Source organism: Prionailurus bengalensis, chromosome B4 (assembly GCF_016509475.1).
Source record: "Prionailurus bengalensis isolate Pbe53 chromosome B4, Fcat_Pben_1.1_paternal_pri, whole genome shotgun sequence".
Taxonomy (NCBI): domain Eukaryota; kingdom Metazoa; phylum Chordata; class Mammalia; order Carnivora; family Felidae; genus Prionailurus; species Prionailurus bengalensis.
Window position 1 is genome coordinate 68,739,942 of NC_057358.1, and position 25,831 is coordinate 68,765,772.

General features: G+C 37.5%; 1 protein-coding gene across 2 annotated transcripts in view; it reads left to right on the plus strand.

The window, feature by feature from the left end:
* The window catches only part of PDZRN4 (PDZ domain containing ring finger 4), a 372,961-nt gene that overhangs the window by 207,303 nt on the left and 139,827 nt on the right, over positions 1-25,831 (plus strand). Inside the window, exon 1 of one of the 2 annotated variants that reach the window (XM_043563341.1) lies at positions 24,388-24,603. The exons of the other annotated variant lie outside the window; for it this stretch is intronic. Within the exon in view, the coding sequence (XP_043419276.1) occupies positions 24,535-24,603 (69 nt within the window). The 5' untranslated portion in view covers positions 24,388-24,534. Of the gene's footprint in view, positions 1-24,387; positions 24,604-25,831 lie in introns of those variants that run through there. 2 annotated transcript variants of the gene reach the window in all.

Below are 25,831 nucleotides of genomic sequence, written 5' to 3' on the forward strand. Positions count from 1 at the left end.
AGTCTTCTAAAGTGAAAATGGTATTTTATCCAAAGGAGGAATGGTTCTCTAAAGAGCTATGCTGAACGTGAGCATATCAAATGGGAAGATTCTATGGCCCCTCTTAGTCTAAAACCTGACATTAACTGAAGACTTTGAAAGTCGGAATTATACGCATTTTGTTTTTAATAAACACTATGGCATTCTTGTTGAATTTTTAAAGATCTGGTTGGGCAAAGTTACTGTTTGTTTCTCTTTTTCTTCTTTCTCTCTTCTGAACTTTCTCCTGCCTTCATCTCTTACTACTTTTGGGACTAAAGGATATTCATTTCGATTATTAATGCTTGCTTGAATGAAAAGTGTAGACTTCTGGTAGCTTTTAGTTGTAAAATTTTCCACAAATGTTCCAAACTAAGTGGCTGTATAAGTGGAATCTAAATGGTATCAAAGGCAAACTGTTTCTGTTATGGAATGAATTTTGGCTCCATGTAGTTTTGACTTTGAAAAGAGAGCATTGGTTACATTTTTAACAACAGAGATTTAAGAGGTAAAATTGAAAAGGTAAAAATGATAAAAAAAAATTTTTTTAATCGTCTATAGTCTTGAAATAGAGGGATTTACCATACTTTTGGGAAACAAATTTTAAATACCTTTTTTTTATGAATACTTCTTATTTTTTTTTAAAGGTTAAGATCTGGGGTTCCTGGGTGGCTCAGTCAGTTGAGCGTCCAATTTCAGTTCAGGTCATGATCTCACGATTCTTGAGTTCGAGCCCCATGTTGGGCTCTGTGCTAACAGTTCAGAGCCTGGAGCCTGCTTCAGATGCTGTGTCTCCCTCTCTCTCTGCCCCTCCCCTGCTCACATTCTGTCTGTCTCTCTCTCAAAAATAAGTAAACATTTAAACATTTTTTAAATAAATGGTTAAAAATATATATACTATTTTGTTACTCCTTTATGCATTGACTATATATATGTGTATTGAGTCTTTATCAGAGCCCCAGGCTGTCTGCTGAGTGTAGAAGTTACAAAAAGACAAGATTTCTATCCTCAAGCACTTGTCAGGCTATTGGGAGAAAAGACACGTAGACAGAGGCATTCACTGTGTGCTATGGGAGGATGGAGGAGAAGTATTTCATCTGTCATTCTTAGATGCGTTTATTCCCCTTACAATAGAATTTACTGATATGAGGTCGTTTCTGACAATATTCTTTTGGCATTTCAGTTATTTACCATCTTATAAATGAGGATTCAGAAATACCAGTATGTGAAAAGTTTCTCTGTATTCCCAATAAAATTCAGATATTTAAAAAGTTATTTTTCAGTATTGTCCATGAAAGAGACAAGCGGGTATTACTTTTGTAAGCTGTCTTAACAAAATACCACAAATTGGGTGGTTTAAAACAACAGGAATCTGTCACTTCACAGCTTGCAAGGCCAGATGTCCAAAATCAGGGTATCAGCCCCGCCATGTTCTCATGGGGCCTCCAGGGAGGGAAATTCCTTGCCTCTTCTAGCTTCTGGGAGCCACAGTTGTTCCCGTGCTTGTGGCTACATCACCCCAGACTCTACCTCTGTCATCTTATAAGGACACTAGGATTCCTAGCACTCTTTTTTTCATGTTTCGTTGAACATGGTAAAGTATAGCCTTTGTTAGAATTTTTGTTTTAAAAACACAGACATGGGGCGCCTGGGTGGCGCAGTCGGTTAAGCGTCCGACTTCAGCCAGGTCGCGATCTTGCGGTCCGTGAGTTCGAGCCCCGCGTCGGGCTCTGGGCTGATGGCTCGGAGCCTGGAGCCTGCTTCCGATTCTGTGTCTCCCTCTCTCTCTGCCCCTCCCCCGTTCATGCTCTGTCTCTCTCTGTCCCAAAAATAAATAAACGTTGAAAAAAAAAATTTAAAATAAATAAATAAATAAATAAAAACACAGACATGAAGACTTCCTAAAAACCCTCTATATTCTCATGTGCTGGAAACACACACACACACACACACACACACACACACACACACTTACACATACCCACAAAGATAAAAATGGGTATTCTGAAATTTTTGCATGATAATTCAGCCTTTAAATCCAAGCTGCTGCTTGGGATTCTTTATCATGGGCCGTTGAGTAGTTAACCTCTTGTTACACCATTTTACCATTTAGCCTTCCTTCAGATACGTCTTGGCCTAGCCTGAAGTGAAATGCTAAAATATTGTCAGATTTGTAATTTAAATGATGTGGTCTTTCCTTTAGCATTTAGCATGTAGGAAAGTATATTGTGTTTGTTGGGCTAGGCATGGGGGCATAAATGCTGCCATGAGACGGAAAGGAAGACAGAGTTAATTTAGAATCCTGCTCTGGCTTCATGGTTCTGACTGTGGAGTCTGTCTTGGTCTTAATTTCCTCATCTTTATAAATGAAAGGGCTATTGTTGGGATTTATTAACATAGCATGAGAAAGGGCTTCTCTCACTGCTGCTGGCACACAGGAGCTACCTGGGAAAGGATTGGTCGTATCCACTTGGGAATTTGCAGCAAGTGGAGCTTAAGCTTGCAAGACCTAATGTCCTAGAATGTGAGCCTAAGTGAAACCAGTGTGACCTGCAGATGTAAGTCCAGCTATTCTATTTGCAGTGTCCTCCTTTCTAGCACCACTTCCTTCATCTCCTCCTTTAAGGTAGGAAACACGAACAGGAAGTAGAAGATGGAAGTCCCGTCATGCCACATTAGCGTTCCATGACCTTCCCTGGTGTTTCTCTATGCTTAGTCATGGGTCAGAGCAGTAAAACTTGTACCTGTGAGTGAGAAATAACATTGATCAGATTGACTTCACTCCCTGGGTGAAAGACAAAAAAAAATCAATTGTTACGGGATTCCTTGTTTATTGGGCACTCATCAATAAAAGCACAGATATTTCATCTTGGATTTGACTTTTTAGCATGTTTAAGAGCTTGGAGAATAAGCAGATTCTGACATATTGTGTCCTACTGGGTTATTGCTTCACTGGGTACTACTTAACTGAAGTAAGAATACTATTTCAAGTAAAACATATCAAAAGACATTTCATTTAAACCTAGTTAATTTTTTACAAGGCCCTGTAGGTGAACAAAATAAAACAGCTATGTCCTTCTCTTTTCACTTTCTTCCCCTATTAATTTCAGTTCTTAATGTGATCAGTAGCTTTTTCTCCCAAGTTATAATATCTAAGAAGAGTTTTGCTTGTTAACACGAGACCAGGAAGTTGAGAAGAAAGGTTAGAAAAGAAGGCAAAGAGCCTACGATCTCACGGTGGTTGGATCTCTCCAATTCATTTATATATGATCTTAGGTAAGACAAGCTATCTCTCTGGGACAGTTTTCTTAGCTGTAAAAAGATTGAACTACACCAATTTTAATTAATATCTTTAGGATCTGGGTCCCTTTGCTAGAAATCTGACACTTCCTATAGATGTTTCTCACCATATCTGGGTATACAAAATACAATTTATGTGTAATGTAGCAGTCACAGACCCTCTTAGGACATATATATGGGCATACCCGGCCTCCATTCCCAAGGTCACTTCATTGTTCAGATGACTGCTTTACCTCCAGTCATCATGTCCGCTTTATTTCTGCTGGGGAGATAGCAGAAAGGAGAAAGGGATGGTGAAGAAAATGAGCAAATCAGCAATGATTTAAGGAAGATTCCTGGGAATTACCATATGGCATTTCACTTACATCCTATTGATCCAAAGCACGACTGCATTGAGAAATGGATTTTAGATAATCATGTACCAAGTTAAAGATTGGGAATTGTTTTAGTTTGGAAGGTAGAATATATGCTATTAGAGGACAACCTGCAGTCTCTGCCATAGAGATACATAGACTTACAAGTAGGCATATATGAGACAATGAAAAGCGTTCTTTATTCAAAAGAACAGTCAAAGCCAAAGGTCCTGAGGTAGCAAGAAACATGGCAGAGTACTTTTATAGAACTAACTGGAGGCCAGTGATGGAAGGAATTGCACCAAGAGCTGAGACTGGAAAAGCACAGATTGAATCATTGCTAGGTCTTGCGAACAGTATTGTGGATTTAGATATTTAGCTTTCAGATACTAGGAATTCACTAAGGCCTTAAAGTAAGGATGCAGTATGATTCAGTATGTATTTGAAAATATACCTCTAGTCTAGGTAAACGATAGAAGGTACATGGGAGTCCTATCAGCAAGACATATGTGATGAGACCAGTTTTGTACAGTTCACATAAGACATGATGATAGGGGTACCTGGATGGCTCAGTTGGTTAAGTATCTGACTCCTGATTTCAGTTCAGGTTATGATCTCATGAAGCATGAGATTGAGCCCCCTGTCAGGCTCTATGCTGACAGAGCAGAGCCTGCTTGGAATTCTGTCTCCCTCTCTCTGCCCCTCCCCAGCTCACATGCATATTCTCTCTCTCTCTCTCTCTCTCTCTCTCTCTCTCTCTCTCTCTCTCTCTCTCTCAAAGAAACAAACAAACATTAAAAAAAGATGATAGTTTCACCTTGATTGGTTGCAATAAAAAATGTAAACGTGTGAACAGAGCTGAGAAATATCTAGAAGGAAAATTTAATGGGACTTTCATATATATATACATATATATATGAATATGAATATATTTCATCTATTATTATTATATATATAACTGTAAAATTCAGTTACTGGTTTAGAACTTTGCTTTTCCTTCCTAGGGTCTATATGAATAAATATCTTAGTCTACAAATAGGAAGCTATTGATACCATCATATTTATAAAGCTAACAGCCTTTGTTGTAAGGCATCCACCATTTTGGGGAAATTTCAACTTTGGAAAAGTATTGTAGTTAAATACAGAAACATTTTTCTTCTGTATTTAAAGGAAGGAATTGGTTACCTTATGGTAGATAAAACATAATTATTTGGAAACAAGGAATTGTGTCCAGAAGGCATGCTTTACCATAGCAACCTTAACGTTGAGTTACAGTATGTCTTTCAGTTTTACAAAGGGTAATTTATCATGGGAAGAATGTGCTGAATATGTCACATTTTACTATCTGCTTATTTAGTTAGATAATCAAGATCTTGACTCTCAAAACAGAATTATTCTCAGTTTTGTCTGTTTTCCTGCTTGCAAGTATAATATGTGTATACTTGATACTCATTTTAAATTTTAAACAGATTGAAAGCAACTAAGTCTAGCTAGCACACATAGGACCTAGAAGCAAAGCCATATTCCAGTTTTCTTCCATGACTTCACAACTGTGTGATTGATGGAGACCCAAACATTTTCTCTGAGATTTACACATATTTTCCCCTAAATTGAGCCATTAAAATTTGAGAACTTAAACATAGTGTAAATTGAAGAGAGGATTTGAATTAAAATATGAGCAAATATATTAAATTTATTCTCATAATTTTTCCTATTTTACCCATATACATATATATCTACTATAGTTTAAAGTTTAGTAACTAAATTTTTAGTTTAGAGATACCATTTTTCATCTGTTGTAAGTAAAAAAAAAATTTTTTCTTCTTTCTGAAGAGCAAGAATGGCAGAAGACGGACTTTTTTTCTGATTAAAAACATTCGGGCTTTACTTTTCTCAACATGTATTTTTATATACAGCTAGAAATTTGAACAGATTTAGCCACAGGAGATGGCTTACAAGGCCTGGAATGAATTGATATTTTCCCCTGAGTAGATGTTCTAGTTTTGTGTAAGTTGATCTGAAAGTGTGTGTCAGATTAGTCCTGTTCTTTTGTATTGCAACAGGGTGCTCTAGCAGAGTCCAAATATATGTAAACTTTTCCCAACACATTATCATAATACTCTTACTTAAAAGCATCATGTGCCTTGATGTTTAAACTCAGTGATAAAAGCATCTGTCTTAGTCTGTTCTGACTGCCATAACAGGAGACCATAGACTCGGTGGCCTGTGTACAACAGGAATTTATTTCTCGTAGTTCTGGAGATGGGGAAGTCAAGATTAAGGCACTGGCAGAAATAGTGTCTCCAGAGGGCCACTTCCTGGTTCATAGATGGCTGTCTTCTCACTGTTTCCTCCCTTGGCAGAAGGGTGAGGGAGCTCTCTGGGATCTCTTTTATAAAAAGTACTAATCCCTTTCATGAGAATTCGACTCTCATGATTTAATCATCTCCCAAAGGTCCTATCACCAAATACCAACACACTGGGCTTGGTTTCAACATGGATTTGAGGGGAGAACACAAGAGTCTATAGAAGCAACTAAAGAATATGTTCTTAAATCAGAATTGTACTTTCTGTATGATAGCCTTATTTTGGTGTTTAACATCAAACAAACAAAGATATAACTTATGTTTATCACTTTCAGAGATGGAATATTGAAATTGAGTGCTGTAGACTAACAAGGAATGATTTCCAGATATTCTTACTTGAAAAGGAAATTGCCATCATTCACCAATTCTAAAGAAACACTTTTAAAAAATGGTTTAACATTTTTTGAAAAGTAAAAAAACAAAAACAAAAAACTTTATAATCATACACACCTTTAATATTATTTTCTTTTCTCCTCCCCCCACAAAAGCTGATAATAAATTTATAGTCATTTATAGGCAATGTATCTTTGGCCAGAGGAAATTTGGTATGTGCCATTGTCAACACAAGCCAAAGAACATTAGCTACTTTCAGGGTGGGAGAATTGGCATGACCGTTGACAAGGCTAATGGTTGAAAAGATTTATGTATGGTGTTCCTCCTTAATTTGGCCACTATTTTAATTTCACATATCTCACTCAATCATCCATTAGTACTTATTGAGTATCTGTTTTGTGCCAGGCAGTATTCAAGATACCAGAAAGGCAGAGAAGGCGTTTGTCCTCCATAATGTGACAGCGAGCAGGCAATGAGGATATGATGTCAGAATTCCTAGAACAGCAATAACCACAAAGGGGTATGAAGGCACAGGACAGGAGATACTGCATATTCTTCAGAAAGAAGGGAAAAGCTCATAGAAGGAGTAAAATTTGAATTCTGAGATGGATAATGATATTCAAGGTAGAGGAAATAACATCATCAAAAGTATACAGGGTTAAAGGAGCACAAGGGCATGAGAATGTTGTAGAAAGCCAAGACTATCCAGTGTTTGTTGGGGGGAGCAGAGGATGTTTAAGTTTGAAGCTGTGAAGCACATTGTGTGGGTCTTAATAGCCACACCTTCATATTATATGAATATAATATGTGTATATTATATACAGGTAAAAGTGTATGCATATATGCATACATACATATACATATATTATGACATTTACATATTATAATGACATATATACACACACATGCACACATATAAAAGATGACAGTCTTAGTCCAACATGTTAACTCCCTTGATGGACATGTAACACAAGCCCAATCCATTAACTTCCTAATGGAAATGTCCTTGCTTCAGATAATAAGCAGTCTTTACCTTACATTTATGTAGCATATAACTTGTGTCATTACAAGTTTGTATATTTTTATTTAAAAAATTGAGCATTGAATGACAAAGTAGAATTTATGCAGTTCTAATAGGGTTACTTTTTTTCCCTGCTTCTGTGAGCATTCTTCTGCAGCGGGTTATCATTTATTTGAATTTATAAGTGACATTGACAAACAACAAAACTACATTGATGCTCGTGTGTATTCACTTTTTTTTTTAATAGAAACGTGCTTTAAAATCTAAATTGAAAAACTTGGAAACATTGCTTTCATTCTATGGAACATTAATTGAAAGTAAAATGTCATCCTAAATGAATCATTGGTATCATTTCTGCTGGTACATTATCTGGAAAGAGTAACTGGAAGAAAAGATACTGTGATACGCATTTTCAAACACTGACAAAAGCATTCTAGCTTAGATCAAAACAAGGAAGTCATCGTACTCGCTGCATAGAGAGATACCAACTTTTAAAACTGCCCTTAAGGAATTTTATTCCTAGTAAAAAATCCCTGACTTGTTAAAAATTGTGAGATCATGTTTCATGCAAATCCAATAGCGAGCTGCCTCTCTATAAATAGTCATGACTTTGTCCTATTTTAAATGGTTAAACCAGAGATTCTGTGAGATTCGCTGAATTTTGCCTATGGCTACTTTTCTACCATGAAATTCCTGACTTGGATGTTATGTAAAACAAAGCAATTTCACTGTAGTCCTCCTCGGAGGACAGCTCTGATGTATGAAGGAAGCATTGCGCTGTTGCTGCTTCCCTGAGCGAATACAGCAGCAGCCCAGGGAGAAGGGCTTGGCCGGAGAATAGCTGGGTGACCAGTGTAGGGTGTAGGTGTCTGTGGTGGGGTGACTGCTGTCTCAGATCAGCATCCAGCTGACGACCCACAGTCTGAGAACCAGTCAGATGTGACAAATCTCCCCTTGCAATTTGACGGGATGCCCTGCTTGACTTCTTGTAGCCAGAAGAAAAGCAGATTTCAGATTAAGGCCATGTAACTCCATTCAGAGATAAAGCAGGATTTTCTATGCTAATTTGTATTATTTTCCATAGGAAATGAGAATAAAGGAGAAATCCTTTGTTAAATGGGATTTAGCAATAACCCTGTGTTAGGAGCCTTCCTTTTCTCCTTGCCTTCTTGTCTTGAATGCGGGTTTTATATCTGTTGTTTTGGTTTTATGCTTTTTTAAAAAAAAGCATGGCTTCTGTGAGAATTGCCATAAAGCTGTGGCTGGACTACAAAGTACTGGCTGCCAAGTTAGTGGTTCCGTGCGCTGTAATCCTGTTAAGTACCTGTACAATAGTAGAACAGCTGGTGTAGGCTGCAGTCGGTGTGTTAGTGTGCTATGTTGGGACCTGAGATCCATGCAGACAATGAGTCGGGTCAGCTTAGAACAGACCTAAGACCCCTCAGACAGCTGGCCCACTAACTATACACTAGCCAATCTTGGGAGAGAGACCCGTGGAATAACATTAATTTTCTCCTCTAGCAGACGGTAAGGTAACCGAAGCCAGGTTGATTGTGCTGCCTTGGGAGTTTTACCTAATGATCTTCTGGAAAGCAGGTGCATTGGCAGGGATTTTAAGCTTATGAAAACCCAACTAGTATTACAGAGTAAACCTTTGCTGCTGTGGGGGTTTTATAGGAGTGGGGTGCATTAGCGTTAGATCATTACAAAGCATTTTGCTGACTACTGCAGAATTAATGGCACTTTTATGGCTCGCGGTTAATGACTGTCAAGAAATAAGAGTTTATATCTGTTCAAATTGTAATTTTAAATCAAACTAGCCAGCTGTCAGATGCATCCAGCACAAGAAGACTCCTTCTTGGTAATATTTGGTGTTTCTCTTACATCTATCATATTATTAGACCATTGCTTGCAACCATAATTGTTTTGCATATACTTGATGTAAGTTTTATCATGACAAAAGCAAAGCAAGTTGTCACTTCTAAGAGGCAATTTCCATGTCCCTGGGGAAACTTAGTTTCCTTTAGCATTGAAGTACTTGAAATGAATGCATTTTTTTGAGTACATGATTTTTTAAAATTTAACCTCAAGAAAACCATAACTTTACTTCTTATATGCAAGGACATCTGATGTGAGCCCTGTCAACACTTCTTCCTTCCCACACTTCTAATTTGCCCATATCTTTACTCATCTTTGTCTTCTGAGAGAAAAACAAATCTTCCTTCAATCAATGCCTGTTGCCTTTATGTGCCTCTGGTCGCATTCACTCTTAGCTCCTCTACATTTGTGTCTCTCTCTCTTCAGCCGCTTCAATCTCTTCTTTTCTGGATTCACTATTTTAAAACAAGCAAATCCTTGCATCATCCTGCTGTCTTCCTACAATGTCATTTTAGCCCCCTCTTCTTTTCTTTTTAGCTTCTGGAAAGAATAGTCTTCATATGCTATCAGCACTTCATCACTTGCCTCATCCTTGTTCCCTCCCTGTACAGCCTGCTCTGCCTTACTCGAAGCAGCTCCGTCAAAACTACTGATGGATTCTAGTCAATAAATTCAGTGTTCCCTCCACCGCACCCCTGCCTGGAATTCTCAGCCACACGTGAACCTGATGATCCCATTTTTGAAACTGTATTTCTGTGGCTTCTCCGCTCTCTTGACTCCTCTCTTTCTTCTCTGGTCCTTCCTCTTCCGATTTCTTTCTGAAGGGACATGCAGAGGGTCAGGATTTTTGTTATTGTTGTTTTTTCATATCTTCTTTAAATGCCCAGCTCACTACCTCTGTTTCAAATACATATTGGTGACTTTCATATCCATATCAGTATCTTTCTTGTGTCTAATAAGTGTTTCAACTCCATGAAGGATGCCTTCATTCTTAAAGTACTTTAGTGTTGCCATACCCAACTCCAGTCTGTTTACATGGGTATCTCTTCCTCCCGACTTCCTTATTTCTATTAATGACACAGGCTTTAGCCCAGACATCCAGTCTTACAAATGTACTCTCTCTTGATTTCCTCCTACCCCTTTCCAGTCACTTAGCAGGACAGCTTTTTTTCCACGTCTGTAGCATTTCTCTCATTTCCTGTGTACATCCCATCTTTCCATTTCTCTTTTCCAAAACAAGACCACTCCCACACTATTGTAAAGGGTTCTATTATTACTATTACTACTGTTGTTAGATTCCCATTTGTTTCTTTCAGTTCAAAACTCCCGAGAAACTAAAATAATGACCTAGATATTGGCACTCCCTTAGAAGTCTTCAGTAGTTCTTCATTACCCACTGCTGAAAAAGCAAATACAGATCCTCCAGACTCTTCACCTGATAAAGTCAAGTTCATTTCTCCTGAGAGGGTTCCACCATTTCACCCTGCAGACTGAATACTATGCTGTTCCTTTAATGTCCCCATGCTTTCTTAAGTACTCATCTTTCCTTCACTGTTACTTCCACTGACCTTTTTCTTCAACTCCTCCATCTCTGCCTGCTAAATATATTCTACCTCATGATATTTTTCTGAGAAATAGTCAAAAATTACCAACATTAAAATACATACACATTTATCACATTCTTATAAGTAAATGATGTATAGAATAGATCTCTCAACTAGCTGATATCCCACAGTGAAAATATAGTATATCCCTAGTGAGGATTCTGTTTGAATGATTTATTTATTTAATTATTTAAGGTTAGCAGAGTACCCATGTGTATCAATAAATACTTGTTGAATGAATAGATGAATTTAACTGATTGTTTTTAATTAGAATCTCTTGGATCATTACCTTGGTATTTCTTGGGCCTGACGGAGTTATCAATTTTGTTTTTCTTTGTAATTTTATTCTCACTAATTTGTATGCCATTTTATGTGTTATACCTATGAAAATAGTGAAGCAGGTTTATGATTAAAGCAAAAACTGAAGAGTCAACACAAACATAACTCATGTTCATATTACTTGTTATTATTAGAAGAGATATTTGTGTATCTACCATTATGTGACAGAAATTATAAGATATATTCTCAGTCAAATGAGCTGTATGTCATAGGTACCTCGCAGGTTATCTGGCATTTTAATGAACTTTTGTTGATTTTCATTATTACAATAAATTTCCAGTAATAAGCCCCATTAGAAATCATTACTAGTGTCCAAAATTTTATAAATGTATGCATATACATAAATATATATATACATACAAAATATGCATCTATCTTATTGTGTGGACCTATGTACACACACACATACTTCAGAAGTTTCTTTTATCAATATGACATTTATCCAAGACATTTACAATATGGTTAGTCAGGCTTCTATCTTCCAGTATCTTACTCCTTTTCATGGATGTTTATTCTGGTTTTCCTAAACTCTTATATCCCAAATTCATTTGCTCAACAATTCCTCTTTGCTGGTTAAAAGTTGGCAACATAGGCTCAACTCTGTCTTTAAATGTTTTGTTGTTGTTGTTGTTGTTGTTGTTGTTGTTGTTTTTGTACTTATTAGCAGCAATCTAAATTAGATCAATCTTTTTTTAAAAAAATTTCTAATGTTTATTTTTGAGAGAGAAAGATAAATTGCAGTGGGGGGGTGGTGGGCAGAGGGAGAGGGAGACAAAGGATCTGAAGCAGGCTCTGTGCTGACAGCAGAGAGCCCAATGTGGGGCTGGAACCCATGAATCATAAGATCATGATGTGAGCCAAAGTCAGTTGCTAAACTAACTGAGACACCCAGGCGCCCCAAGCTAGATAAATCTCTAAGCTTTATTCTAGTAGGACAAGTTTCCCCCCAATTTTGCTGAATGTATGTAATACTATCCCTCTGAAGTTTTGCATATAATATTGTATACTTAACAGCATACTGCCATGCAGATTTGCCCAATTTCTAGTATTCTATATTCACAAATCCCCGATCAGCTTTTACTTTACCTTGCTATTGGAGTCCCACCTCTGCTATTAACATTCTTAGCTGTTAAGATTTTGAAAGTTAGTAGTTGTGAACTGGTCAAATCATTCAGAAAGTGGTATGACTCCTTGGGAGCTAAGATCTGAAAAGGTGGTTTTTTATGAGGAGCAACTTTTTCACGTAATCCTATCAACAATGCCATGAGGCAGAAGCTATTAACTCCATTTCATAAATGAGAATCAAAGCCTAAGAAAGTTCAGCATGGTTTTATAATTCAAATTGTAGAGCTGGGACTTAACCACGTGACTTCTTGATTTTGAAGTCCATGCTATTCCATTACTCTTTCTATGTTGAAAAGTTCCTTATGTTCTGGAAATTTCTATTCTTTAAACCACATGAAAACTGTTCCATCCTGTGACTGGTTTCCTTCAGGCCCCACTTTCCTTTATTTAAAAATAATTCATCACTTGAGTAGGAATTGGCTTAATCTACTTATGCTATTTTTGTTTGCTAGAGAGTTGATATCTTAACCCAATTAAGATGTGAAACCCCTCTGAGCATCAGAATTTCTGAAATGGACAAGGTTTTTGCTCCAAGGTATCATTAGCTCTCTATATGGTCATATCATGCATATATACTTAGATTGCTTGTGTAAAACTGTCCTAATGTTGGATTTATTCTCCCTTCACTCAAAAAAAAAACTATTTATCTCATGGTTAAGTAAATGATCTGATGAAAATCTGAATGGCTTCTAGGAAAACTTGACAGTTCTCATAGTGATATTTCTTAATATCCATTTAATTATCCTAGGTAATGTTATTATGTTTCTTTGCACAGAATTGCTTAAGAGGTCCCTGGAAGCCATCATGACCTGTTATTAAGTCATGATGAGTTGAGCTCTTTCATACTAACTCTGTTTAAATACATGAACTTACAAGTGTTGTCTTTGAATCTTAGTCATGCTGAGCTATGCTTAGATAGCAAACAGTTTTCAAATTCTTAGTGGTTTCCAAAGTAAAGGTGCGTTTCTCCTTTATACAGAGTTGAGTGCAGGTCTGAAAACTTATCTGAATGACTTGCTCCAAGTAGTGAGTCAGGGATCTAGCCTATTTTTACCATGTGACTCCACTATATTGGTGTCTTTTGCTTATAGACAGGTGGTGGATACATGTGATCCATTCCCACTGGATTTAATCACGAGACTTATGGGTCCACCTCAGCCTAAGAAGGAGGTTTACACATAGCTGGACTAAAAATAATAATTTTAAGAATTCCAACCTGAAACCATAATTTCTTAGGTTCACCCTTTATTACCACTCCTTTGATACCGTAAGCTTTATGAACTTCAATTCCCCTAAGTGCTTTATCATCATTACTTATGGCTTCTTGTGAAATAGATTTCAAATGGCAAAGCAACTAGACTCCAGACAGGTTGAACTTGGGGTCTAGAGATACTGAAAATCAAAGAAAAATAGTATATTTTGGAAGAGTTGATGGAGGGTTCCTGGGTGACTCAGGTAGTTGAGCATCCAGCTTTGGCTTACTTCATGATCTCACGGTTTGTGGGTTCAAGCAATGACAGCTGAGAGCCTGCTCTGTCTCCCTCTATCTCTACCCCTCACCCACTCATGCGTGCATGCACTCTCGCTCTCTCTCTCTCTCTCTTCCCCCTCCCCCACCCACACACAAATAAATAAACCTTAAATTTTTTTTAATTAAAAAAGTAAGAGTAGATGGATTTTTACTTTTATTCAGATCAATTATGAAGCATTACAGAAAATCATCTCATTAACATAGAATCCAATAAGCAGTCCCTTAACTGTCTTTCCCTGGCACCAATACCTTGAACTTGGACCACTCCAAGTTCCCAGAAGCTAAAACCCACCCTTCCTACAGGTCTAGTAAAAATTTACTCATCGGTGCAACCTATAGGTAGGACATGTCTGGTGAATTGCAAAAGGAGGCAATGACTCTGATCCAAGCCTGACCCCACCACAGATTTCATTCGTGGTTCGCAGGACTAAAGACACTGTACTATGTGAAGTGGGTCCTGCTGCCTTACTTCCAGAAAGAAGTAGTATATCTTCTTAGAAAGGGCAGAATCTTAGAGTTAAGCCCATTTTGATTTAAATCTCAACTTTGCCACTTAGCTATCTGACTTTGATCAAATTACATAATATTCTGAGCCCGAGTTTTTATGTGTGTGAAAAAAAGCCACATAGATCTCATAAAATTTTGTGAGACTTACAGCACCCTTGATATAGAAGGTGCTTTGCAAATGTTAGTTCCCTTTTAAAATTAGTAACAAAGACCTAGTGATCTTCATAATCATATAAGCAGCCATAACAGAAATTTTAGTGATGGGAGTCATTCAAGAGTGCCCGGTTTAACATATTACATCTAGATTTGGGGGAGGAAAAGTGATGCACACATCTGAATTTTCTGTGGATTATTTGAAAATGCATGGTCTCAGGCCTCACCCCCAGTTTGCTGACTCAGAAGCCCTGAGAATAGGGCCTGTGCATGTGTAATTGAAAACAGGCTTCATGAATGATTCAGATGCACACCCCTAGTGAAGTACCACTATAGAGGCTGGCACAGGGCCTGGTAAATAGGAGGTGCTCAGCAAACATTTGTGGAACTCTGGGGGTCCGTTTCTTAGCCCAGTTCCAACCTACTATAACCATAAAGCTTCTTTCTGCTCTTCATGCCTTCCAGTCACTATGATATCAACCATTGATTCTCTTACAGGAATCTAACCCTTCCCAGAGAGAAAGTGGTGTTTCAAAGTATCCATCCAGACATTTGCATAAATGTAGACAAAACAGTAATACAACTGTCTACTTTTAAAAATAGCTTCACGACAATGGATTTAGCCACTTCAGCAACACTATAGTAAGCTGTGATAATAAGCTAATATTTGTTAAGCATCTACATGGAGTGGACTCTAGGTAAAGTGTGTGTTCTCATAATCCCTCTGTGGTAGGTACTGTGAATATCCCAATTTCACAGTGAGGAAATGGAGGCTCCAAGAGGATGTGTACCTTGTTCAAGCTCATACCGAAAAAGTTTTACAGTGACGTTCAAAAACATTCCTAGGTGACTTCAAAGTCAAAAAGAACTCAGGTTCTCATTCTGATGATTATGGTGTCCTGGGCCAGAATTTGTTTATAGTCTGGCATTCTATATTACTAGCTCACAGAAACTATTGTGATATTAACATATTGATTTCTAGTGCCAATGTTTTAGGTCACCATATAAACACCATTTTCGTGATAGAAAAAGGTGTCAATGAAATGGGGTAGGTCTGAAGACACTAGGGCCACAATAGTAAAGTGATTTTCTAGGACCCTGAAGGTGGCAAAAACTTCAGACCTTGAACAGTGTATTAAAATAGCTCATCTCTTTGCTTACTATCCACCTACCTGCCTTCTTTATCCATATATTTACTTGGTTATATATGCACATAAATGAACATGCAAGGAAAGAATAGATAACCTAGGATTTAGAATATCCAAGAAGGATGAGCCAGTTACTACTTCCTGTTATACCACCCTGTGTTAATTCCCTGCATAACCGCTATTATTGCCTGGAAAGTTTATGCAATAATTATCTGTTTATTTATTTCTTGCCTTTTCTCATCAGCATTTTCTCCATGAGATCTGGGGCTTTGTGTATCTTGACTATCATGATAAACTGAATAGGTAAGCACAGTCCAAGGATAAGGGAGGCATGATCATGTATCCACAATATCAGATAGGAAAGTAGAGACTGGAGACTGTCAAGGTCAAAAAAAGAGAGAAATAGGGTGTATGACTGACATGTGACTCTTGATCTTGGGGTTGTGAATTTGAGCCCCATGTTGGATGGAGAGATTACTTAAAAAAATCTTTAAAAAAAGATAAATATACCAAAAGACATAAAGTGGTGCTAGAAGACTTGTGATCTCTGCACCTAGAGCAGGAATATTCTGTTTTATACTCTCTTTTGCTTATGTGTGTGCCCATGTGTCTGTGTGTCAGAGAGAGAGGGAGAGAGGGATGGAGATACAGGTCATAGATCAGGGGCCAGAAAATGGGGTAAGAAGGACTTATAAATGTGTGTTTGTAGACAGAGAAAAGCAAAAGCCAAACAGTTGGCTCCTTATACTATTATAAATTTTGATGTTATGAGTCATGAGTGAATGAAGGATCAAGCTGAGAATAAACAGTAACCTAAGCTAGGAGAGTGGTCTGGGAAGGAAGAAAGGAGAGATTAAGCAGTTCAGAATAACAGTGCGTGGCCACTGGATGATAGGAAAGAGCCAAGGCAGACTTGAGTACCTGCTGATAGTCAGCCCATTCTTTGATGTGGACCACATATAGAGTAATCTTCGTGGAAGAGCATTATGACTTATGTTTTGGTAAATTGAATTTAATGTGCTATGGCCAGCCCAAATGTTAATGTAGGAGTCAAGGAATAAGTAGGTCTGAAGCTTAGGAGAGAAATTAAAACTGGAGATTTAAGTTTGAGAGTCATCTGGCGCGCCTGGGTGACTCAGTCGGTTAAGCCTCCAACTTCAGCTCAGGTCATGATCTCATGGTTCATGAGTTCAAGCCCTGTGTTGGTCTCTGTGCTGACAGCTCAGAGCCTGGATCCTGCTTCAGATTCTGTGTCTCCCTTTCTCCCTGTTCCTCTCTTCCCTCACAGTCTGTCTCACTGTCTCTCTCTCAGAAAGAGAGAGAGAGAGAGGAAGGAAGGAAGGAAGGGAGGGAGGGAGGGAGGAAGGAAGGAAGGAAGGAAGGAAGGAAGGAAGGAAGGAAGGAAGGAAGGGTAAGTAAATAAATTTGGGAGTCATCAGCAAATCTATACCTTCACTTTTCTCAAAATCACCAAATTTACCTGTCTTATGTAACTCTCAATGATTATTCTTTAGTATGGAGATATGACTGCCCTACTATCAATGCATATATTCCCTACTATAATAAATATTAAGACAGAAAAATATTCTACAGTTATCAGTACATATTCAGTGCAGCATTACGCCATCACCAGTGGAGTGGAGTAAGGTTATGAAATTGCTTAGATTTATTCAATCTATTTTAGGCAGCCATGCTTGAGGACGCAACTTAGAACCTGGGAGTTAGTTTTAGACTCCACTTCTGGTCCTCAGGGAAACTCTTACATCTCGGTATGCTACAGGCATCACCAGAATGTCTTTTTCTAGCCATCTAGGAATTTGTCATAATGATGACTATCTCCGAGTGACAGGCAATAAAAAATACCACTTAAACAGTGGATCTAGACTACTTGGTTTGAGTCCTGGATCCTCAATTTACTACTCATGTAACCCATCTACAACCCATGTTAGGAGATATTAATAATACCTGCCTCAGAGAGTTAATATGAAGACTAAATGAAATTAATAACATATGGTGCTAGAACAATGCCTGGTGTAGAAAAAATACTGTTAGTTCATGTTTTCAAAAATATTTCAGAATTATCACCATACTCTACTCATAGTACTGTTTAATAAATGCTGGCCAAGGGGCGCCTGGGTGGCGCAGTCGGTTAAGCGTCCGACTTCAGCCAGGTCACGATCTTGCGGTCCGCGAGTTCGAGCCCCGCGTCGGGCTCTGGGCTGATGGCTTAGAGCCTGGAGCCTGTTTCCGATTCTGTGTCTCTCTCTCTCTGCCCCTCCCCCGTTCATGCTCTGTCTCTCTCTGTCCCAAAAATAAATAAACGTTGAAAAAAAATAATAAATAAATAAATAAATAAAATAAATAAATAAATGCTGGCCAAATGGAAGTATTCAATAAGCATTTACTAGACTACTTCTGTAAAACTAAAGGTGGTGTTGGTAGTGTTTTAAGGAAACCCTAAATCAAGAAAATAGAAGAAATACCAAATAAAGAAAGCCAGTATTATCCTGGGTTAGATTAATAGCCTTTAAAATTCCTCAAATAAATAATATTATACTACCTATTTCATAATTGTATAAGTCTTGCTTCAGGTGCTATCACTGGGTTCTTGTACACTTATGTCCACATTATTTATACATTATCCATCAAAATAAATAAATAGGACATCAGGGTTATTACTCTAAATATATTACATTGCATTCTTTACACAGAAAAGAAATGGGTATGTGTGTATCACATTTACAAAATGGGTACTTCCTGTGCCAATTTCTTTTATATAAAGAATGGGGAACCAAACAGCCTTGGGGAAGTTGTTGAATGACCAACATGAAGTGAACACTAGCAAATGATGTGGACAGAATATGACTATAAAATTTTAATTGAATTTCAAATAATGTAATAGAGATTTATTTTGACTGGAAAACTATGAAGAGATAACCTCAAAATCTGAAATAGGGATTATTATCATTATCATATTACTTGTATGATGACTAGTGGCCAGTATGTCATTGGGCACATAGTAGGTGCCGGGTGTCCTTGATACATATGATCATCACAAAAACTGCATCCCTTGTGAAAGTTGTTTGGTAAGTACTATTACTATCCTCGTTTTGGAGATGGGTAACCAAGAAACAGGCAAGATAGGCAGAAACAAATCATTAATTATCCGACATCACATAGATAAAATTAGGGCAACTAGAACTTGCAGGGCAGAATGACCCTAGATCCCATGCTGAACCAGCACACCAGTATGGACAAAATGCCTCACAGTTTATGAATCCCTTCTCCTGTATTTTGTCACGTTTCATCTTCGCAGTCAGCCTGTGGGGTGAGCATTATGTCACAGTGAGTAAGTTGCACAAAGCCATCCAGTTAATTGTGACAAGGCTCAAATGGGAAGCCTAGTCCTCTTCCTCACAATCCATACCTTTACTTTCCACTGGAGTCTCATCTCATAACTTGACAGTTCCTAGGAGTTCATGCATTGGTAAAGCACTCTTAATTCTGGAAGCCACAATTGTACATGCAAGATGAACATGATCAACTAGCAAATACAATGTGAACCAGATGCTGGGTTATACACTGATGTGGTGAGCTATAACGAAGCAAGTGGATAGATACTATCAGTGGGAGCATTTTTGTAAACTCATGATAGTAAGTAGTTGATATTGCACAGTGTTGTGAATAAACACTGGGTTAAATCAAAGGGCAAAGGCCCTAGGTCTCCTGGCATTGGAAAGTTCAACATCTAATGATTTCTTCACTAATAAATAAGGGATAATATCTGACATATTTACTTCAGAAACACTGTGAAAATCATATAAAGGGATGTATAATTCCAGACACCTGGCATTCATATACCATCAGCATATGATCAGTGCCTAATAAATAGTGTGTGTGTTCAGTAAATGAATACATGACTTGTATGTGGAGCAGCATATAACTTTAAATATGTATATAATATATACATAAAAATACACAAACAATTGGTAAAACACATATAATTATACGTCATTTATTTGTATACCTGTCACAGACATTTTTATTTCACAGACTCAGTTTTATGTTTATAAAATTGAACCAATTTAAATACAGCTTATGTTTATGGTTCTTCAGCCCTTCGACTTAATCTTCTTGAATTAGGGGAAGAAATATTACCTACCAATTAGATATAGACACAAATACAAAATTATGTCACTTTGACAGAACCAGGTCTGTTTTAATCTACTGGTCACATTTATTCATTCAGTATTCCGTTATTGAAAACCTGCAATGTGAGAGACATCGTGCTAGGAGTTTCAGGAGGTCAAAGGTCAAGTGACCGCTTTGTCCCAGTTTGCCTGGGACTTATGTTACTGCTCCCTCCACATGTTTTATAGTCTAACCAGAGGTGTAAAGCATGTATATAAAAATGATGTAGACTAGAAATGTGTATCTTGAGATGGGTATGGTTAAAATCCACTGAGCATTCAGAAGTTGAAGAGATCACTACTTCAACTTCATGAGGCCAGAGAGGAGAGGACATTTAAACTGGATCAGAAAGTGTCACCAGACTGATTTATGGAGTCTCTGAAGAATACACAACCTGAAGTACAATCTGTAGAAAAGGTAAGAAGATGGGGACCTGTACATAGCAGTTCAGCTTTCCTGGAGCTTAAAAAGAGAAGTGTGCACCCAAGTGACCATTTGGCCCAGGACTGAGGGGTTCTGGGATATGGAATTTTGAGTGGTAAATCCAGAAAAATCCTGGGCAAGCCAGGATGAGTTGCTCATCCTATTGTGCGCTCAAGTATAGTGCTAATGATGGATTCTCAAGGGGTATTAGTAAGTGAACATATTTAGCTGTCACCTATTTTTAAAAAGTCAGTACTTCGATAAAGTTTTATTTTAGTTTATTTATTTATCTAAATCATAATAAAGTGATTTTTCAACCAGAAATAATCACTTGCCTTATTTTTGGCTAGATCCAGTTTTTTAGAAGTCTCTCTCTTCGCTACTTTGAAATGCTGCTCCCCATGTCCTCAGTCATCAGGGTCATGTAAAGGCATATTGATGTAGTTTTAGCTTCCTCTGCAAGAGAGGTTGCTCAGCAAATTAGTTGTTGAATTCAGCCACAGGGTTTGTAATTGGAGAACTGAGTTCAGATCTCCTTACTCAGTTTGACTTTGGGTAAGTCACTGTCTCTCTGAGCCTCAGGTTCTTCATCTTTGTGATTGCATATGAGATATTAAACCTTAGAAAATGTTAGGCGGCTAAGTGTCTACTCAAAAGTGCCCAAGCATTCCCTAAAATGAATGCAGCGTTTTTGTCACCCCAAATGATGCGCATACCTAAAAATACAGTTTAGTAATGCCTTTTTTAAAATGTCATTAAAGGCTCTTTTAATCTGTAGACTTTCTCTCCATCCTATCTCCCCTCCCTCTGCCTCTCCCTCTCAAAAATTGGAATATGTACCCATGTCAAGTTGCTCACACTATGAATTTGGCTGATTGCATCTCCGTGGTATAGTTTAATATACTTCTCTATTCTCTGCATTCCCTGTAATTTACTCATGTTTGGAAAGGCTCTTTCAAGAGCAGTGTCGTTTTCTTCTATCAGGTTGTGTGTATGTGTGTGTGTGTGTGTGTGTGTGTGTGTGTGTGTGTGTGTGTGATGTTAGCAGCCATTAATTCTCAGTATCTAGTTTAAGGATTTCTGGCATGGGTATGTTCTATCATTCCTTCTTCATTTATTCACTGGAATAATTCTGTAAGAGAAACTCTCATCTATTCTTTAATTATTCAGTGTTACCATCTATATAGGAAAAGCAAGAAAAATGCTAGATTCCTTCCTTACATTTACCTCTGATTTAGCCCTCTTATATGCCCGTCTAGATCCTGAGGAACATGTGTCCAATTTTGTATGCCACCACACATTGGGGGAATAAACTAACACAAATTAAAGGCAATAATAAGAAGTATATTTTGAAATACATATGCAACAAATGTTTTTGATGAATTTTTTTGCACAGATACTTGGAAAGGTGATCATCTATTCTCTGCGTATTTTTAAGCTATAACATCCCATATTACTACCACCCAAGAAGATAGTATTTAATCCATTTGTATTTTTAAAACATTGTTCGGATTAACTCATTTGCCCCTATGTACTTCTGACTTTATATTCTAACACAAAATTTTGCAGTGTAGTCATTGGAAAACCTAAAGCCTCACATGCTAATGAAATTCAGGGAACTTTGGAATTATGAATTCCCTTTTTCTCCAATTCTGTGGAATGATCCCATTAATAGCAGAAGATGGAATCCTTCCAGAGTCTTTGGGCCACGGGCAGCGCGTGATAAATGATTAAAGAAGCTACCTCTGCTTCCTGAAATAGAAACAATAGAACAGGGGCACCAGTAATGAATAAAGCAAATGGTCAGGAGAAATTGCTGAATGAATAACTTCAATTTGAAATTACTGACTTCACTGGAATGCTCATTCTTTACTTTCTGGTGACTGAGAAAATATTTTTAGACTTATAATTGTTTCTCTTTTCTTTAAAAGTGAACTACAAAGTATTGTGAGAAGAAAGCTGCAACAAGCAACGGTAGCTTTAATAATTAGGTTTCCTACTTAGCTTTCAAAACCTGTCTCATGAAGAAGTTTTAGAAGTAGAAAAAGCAAACACTTTCACTGATGAATAGGTGAACCATCCTTGCCTTACTGCATTCTAATTCCTTTTAAAGCACAGAATTTAAGCATCTGAATATCATTTAACTCTTTCACAGTTGAGCAATACAGAATCCTCCAAAGAAATAGGCAGTGCTCACTTTAAGGATGTGAACTGCAGCGGAAGAACACTTCCTTGGAAGTAGTGATAGAGGTTCAGAGAAAAGTAGCATTTTTTAAAGCATCAAATATATATTTTTTACCGCTGCACCTAAGGAAGATGGCTTCTGCTTGTTGCCCCCCAGTGATGCCCATAACGGTCCTTTGAGATACCTCCTTGAAAACATTCTTTCTGTAACGGGATCAACATAATTAATATCTGCTACAAGTGGTTTCTAATTTTCAGGAAGTCCTGGTGAACTTTGTTCGTATGCAGTGTTCCCAATTATGATGCCACTTTCATGTAGGTCTCTCAGCTTGGCTTCCATCCAGGCTGTTAGGTGAAATTAGGCCCAGAAAATCGGATTATTACATCCCAAGGGAAAGGACTGATAAGCAGCAGATGATTGCTCATCCCCTTGCTACTTGCTGGTGTTGAGGTGTTACTAGTTGCAAAGCCAATTTGTTAACAATTAGTACTCATTAGAATCATTTCCTGTTATCGATTCTAAACATTTGACAAAGCGCTTTTAGGAAATTGGACCCCAAAAAGTAGCTACACATAAGTGACGAGCAATTAAAAATCTTCAAGATCCAATGTAATTCCAAACCAGAGTCATCAGTTTCCAAGTAATTATTTTTGCTTTGGAACCCACCTGCTATCCTGTCCAGTTTAAAGATGTGCTGGAACAAGGACATACTTCTTAATTAGCAGAGGTTGTGGGTAAGTCAGAATAGGAACAAAAGGAATTTTCTTTTATTCCCCGCTTTAGCTGTTTCTAGTATATCTTTAAGGGACAAAAATTGCCAGCTTGCAATACAATGTATGTATTTGTGAGAGTGTGAAATTAAATGCATTACTTTTATTATCTAAACATCCAAGCTTAGTTTTTAAAAGTCTGTGTTCACCTTTGTACATTATGAACTCTAAATATAGAATCATAAATGGAGTCATTGTGCATTACATTACAATTTAAATATTGCCAGTGTCAGCTTTCTGAAATATTATATATGACTTTAATAAAATTAGCATAAATACCATATGCATTTGAATTTTTTTTCTTAGAAAAGGCATTGTATTCATCTGATTTTTAAATATAGATCCACATGCTTTATAGTGCTACAAATTCATATTCAATAGATATGCCTTTATTACCTAATTAAAATATTTATTATCTGTACAAGTATTATCTCTTAATACTTGCTTAAATTTTCTTTACTTAGACTAAGAAAATATGCCTTATTTCCTCTGTGGTAGGTAATGGTCTTTACACTTTTTTTTTTTTTTTTGGTAGAATCAGAATTAAAACTGAATGTTAGCCCCCATCTTCTGTTCCTTTGCCACATCACTCCCTAAATTTTCCTTTGCTTCTGTGTTTATTTTGTAAATGCAAATAATCACTCCTCTTCATCCTCCCCTAGACTTACTAAGTGCTGAAAATATTTCTCCTCATTGTTGCAAAACGTAGAGATGTGAACTAAGTGTATTTCTGTTTCTGAATTTCCTATTCCCATATTAAAACCTTACATCAACAGAGAAATTAAGTGTATGTTCTTTTTTGAAATGCCCTATGCTCATCCCTGTATCCTTAATAAACAGAGATGGTATTGACACAAGTGAATTTTGTTTAACCACACTACATTTGCTTCTTAATTAGTGAATATTCATCTGTCATCAGCAGCAGCTATGACACCCCTCCCTGCTAACATGTTCTGTCATAAATAATCAATGAGGCACTATTAATATTCATGAGCTGGAATCTGTGTAGTCATGTGCACTGATGCAGAGACAGGGGGAGTGTTGCCATGAACTGACTGGAAACTCTGTGTGTGTATCCGCGAGTGCGAGATACTTAGGGAAAGCGAAGAGCATGCTGCTGCGCACCACCCTGGCTTGTGCTTCCTGCTAACAGCGGTTTGTCTGTGTTTCTGGGCTGAAGTGACTGATGAAAAACAGTAGTCAAGTCTGGAGGGTGATTCCCTTTCAGTTCACTTGCCTTTCAGTTCTGGGGAAATTAGAAGATTTGCTCTCTGTCTCTGCTTCTTAGAATGGGCTGCAATTTGTGCACTTTTCAGAAAAGAGAGGAACACTACAAACTGCTGTATGAAGTTTCCCAGGTGAGTGCAGGGTCTGAGACCAGCAACTAAACAAGCCAGGCTTTGTGTTTGTCTGAAAGATGGTAAATGAATTGTGGCTAGCTTTATTTTTTTCCTTTCAGTAGATTTCAGGATTGAGGGCAGACTTGCTCGTTGGGGGCTTTTTATTTTGGTTTTGGGTAGCAGTTTTCAGCTTCCTTGCCACTCCCCCTTCAGATGACTTCCTGTGGGATTCTTTTTAACATTTTTTTTGTGTCTACTGCCAAGATGTCAGTCAAGTAAAAGGAGTAACACTGAGATCCAAGATGTCAGTCAAGTATAAGGAGTAACACTGTAATATTTTGAGACACCTCTTTCATTTTGAAATAGTGTTGACATTTGAAAATCAAATGTATCATTGGTACATTAATATTGGGATTTAATAGGTCTATGATCTCAGTTATTTTGAATAGACAGGAAAAGTTTCTTGCAAAATCTTGTTAGCCAGAGGAATTATTTGGTAATTAGGAATGTTTGCTTTGGTTTAAGAGGAAGACCTGGTGTTATATGAGGAAAAAAAAATGTATATATATATATATATATATATATATATATATATATACATACACGCGCCTTGGCTTAAAAAAAGAGATAAAGAGATTTTCTTATCACCTGTTCTTAGATCCGTTTTGTGTGTTTTTGTATGTTTTGTGCTAGAAATTAATTTCGGGAGCTTATTACAGTATCTGTGGTCTAAGAGAAAGTGTGTAAATTCAATTGTCCTTTAGTGTATATCTGAGGGCTTTTCAGAATAAAAATAAAAACTACATCCCTAGCCTTCATAGTTTTCACAGAATTCCATTAATTCACCATTTTATCTAAACAGGTTTCCCTGGGGTGTCTGCTCAAGTCCAAATTTGTTGTTTGGCAAAATAAAGTTTATTCTTTCGTTCTCCCGGTTTGTCCCAGAGGTGACACACCACTACTTTTATTTTTAGACAGTGTTGCTGATGAAAGACAACGTTTGGGATGTTGGTGGTCTGTGGGCACAGCAGTAGCCCAGTGCCCACTGCCTACTCGTTCCCTCAGATTTCCCCCTGACGTGATTCATTTCACAGTGGGCTAATTACAAAGTGGATTTGCTACACATGAAACGGCCTGCTCAGTTGCAATGTTAATGCACATTTTCATGGTAATGTGATCAGAGGCTCATTAGCCAGTTTCCAAAATGATCCTCTGCATTAATTAAATATAAAAATGACTCCTTTAT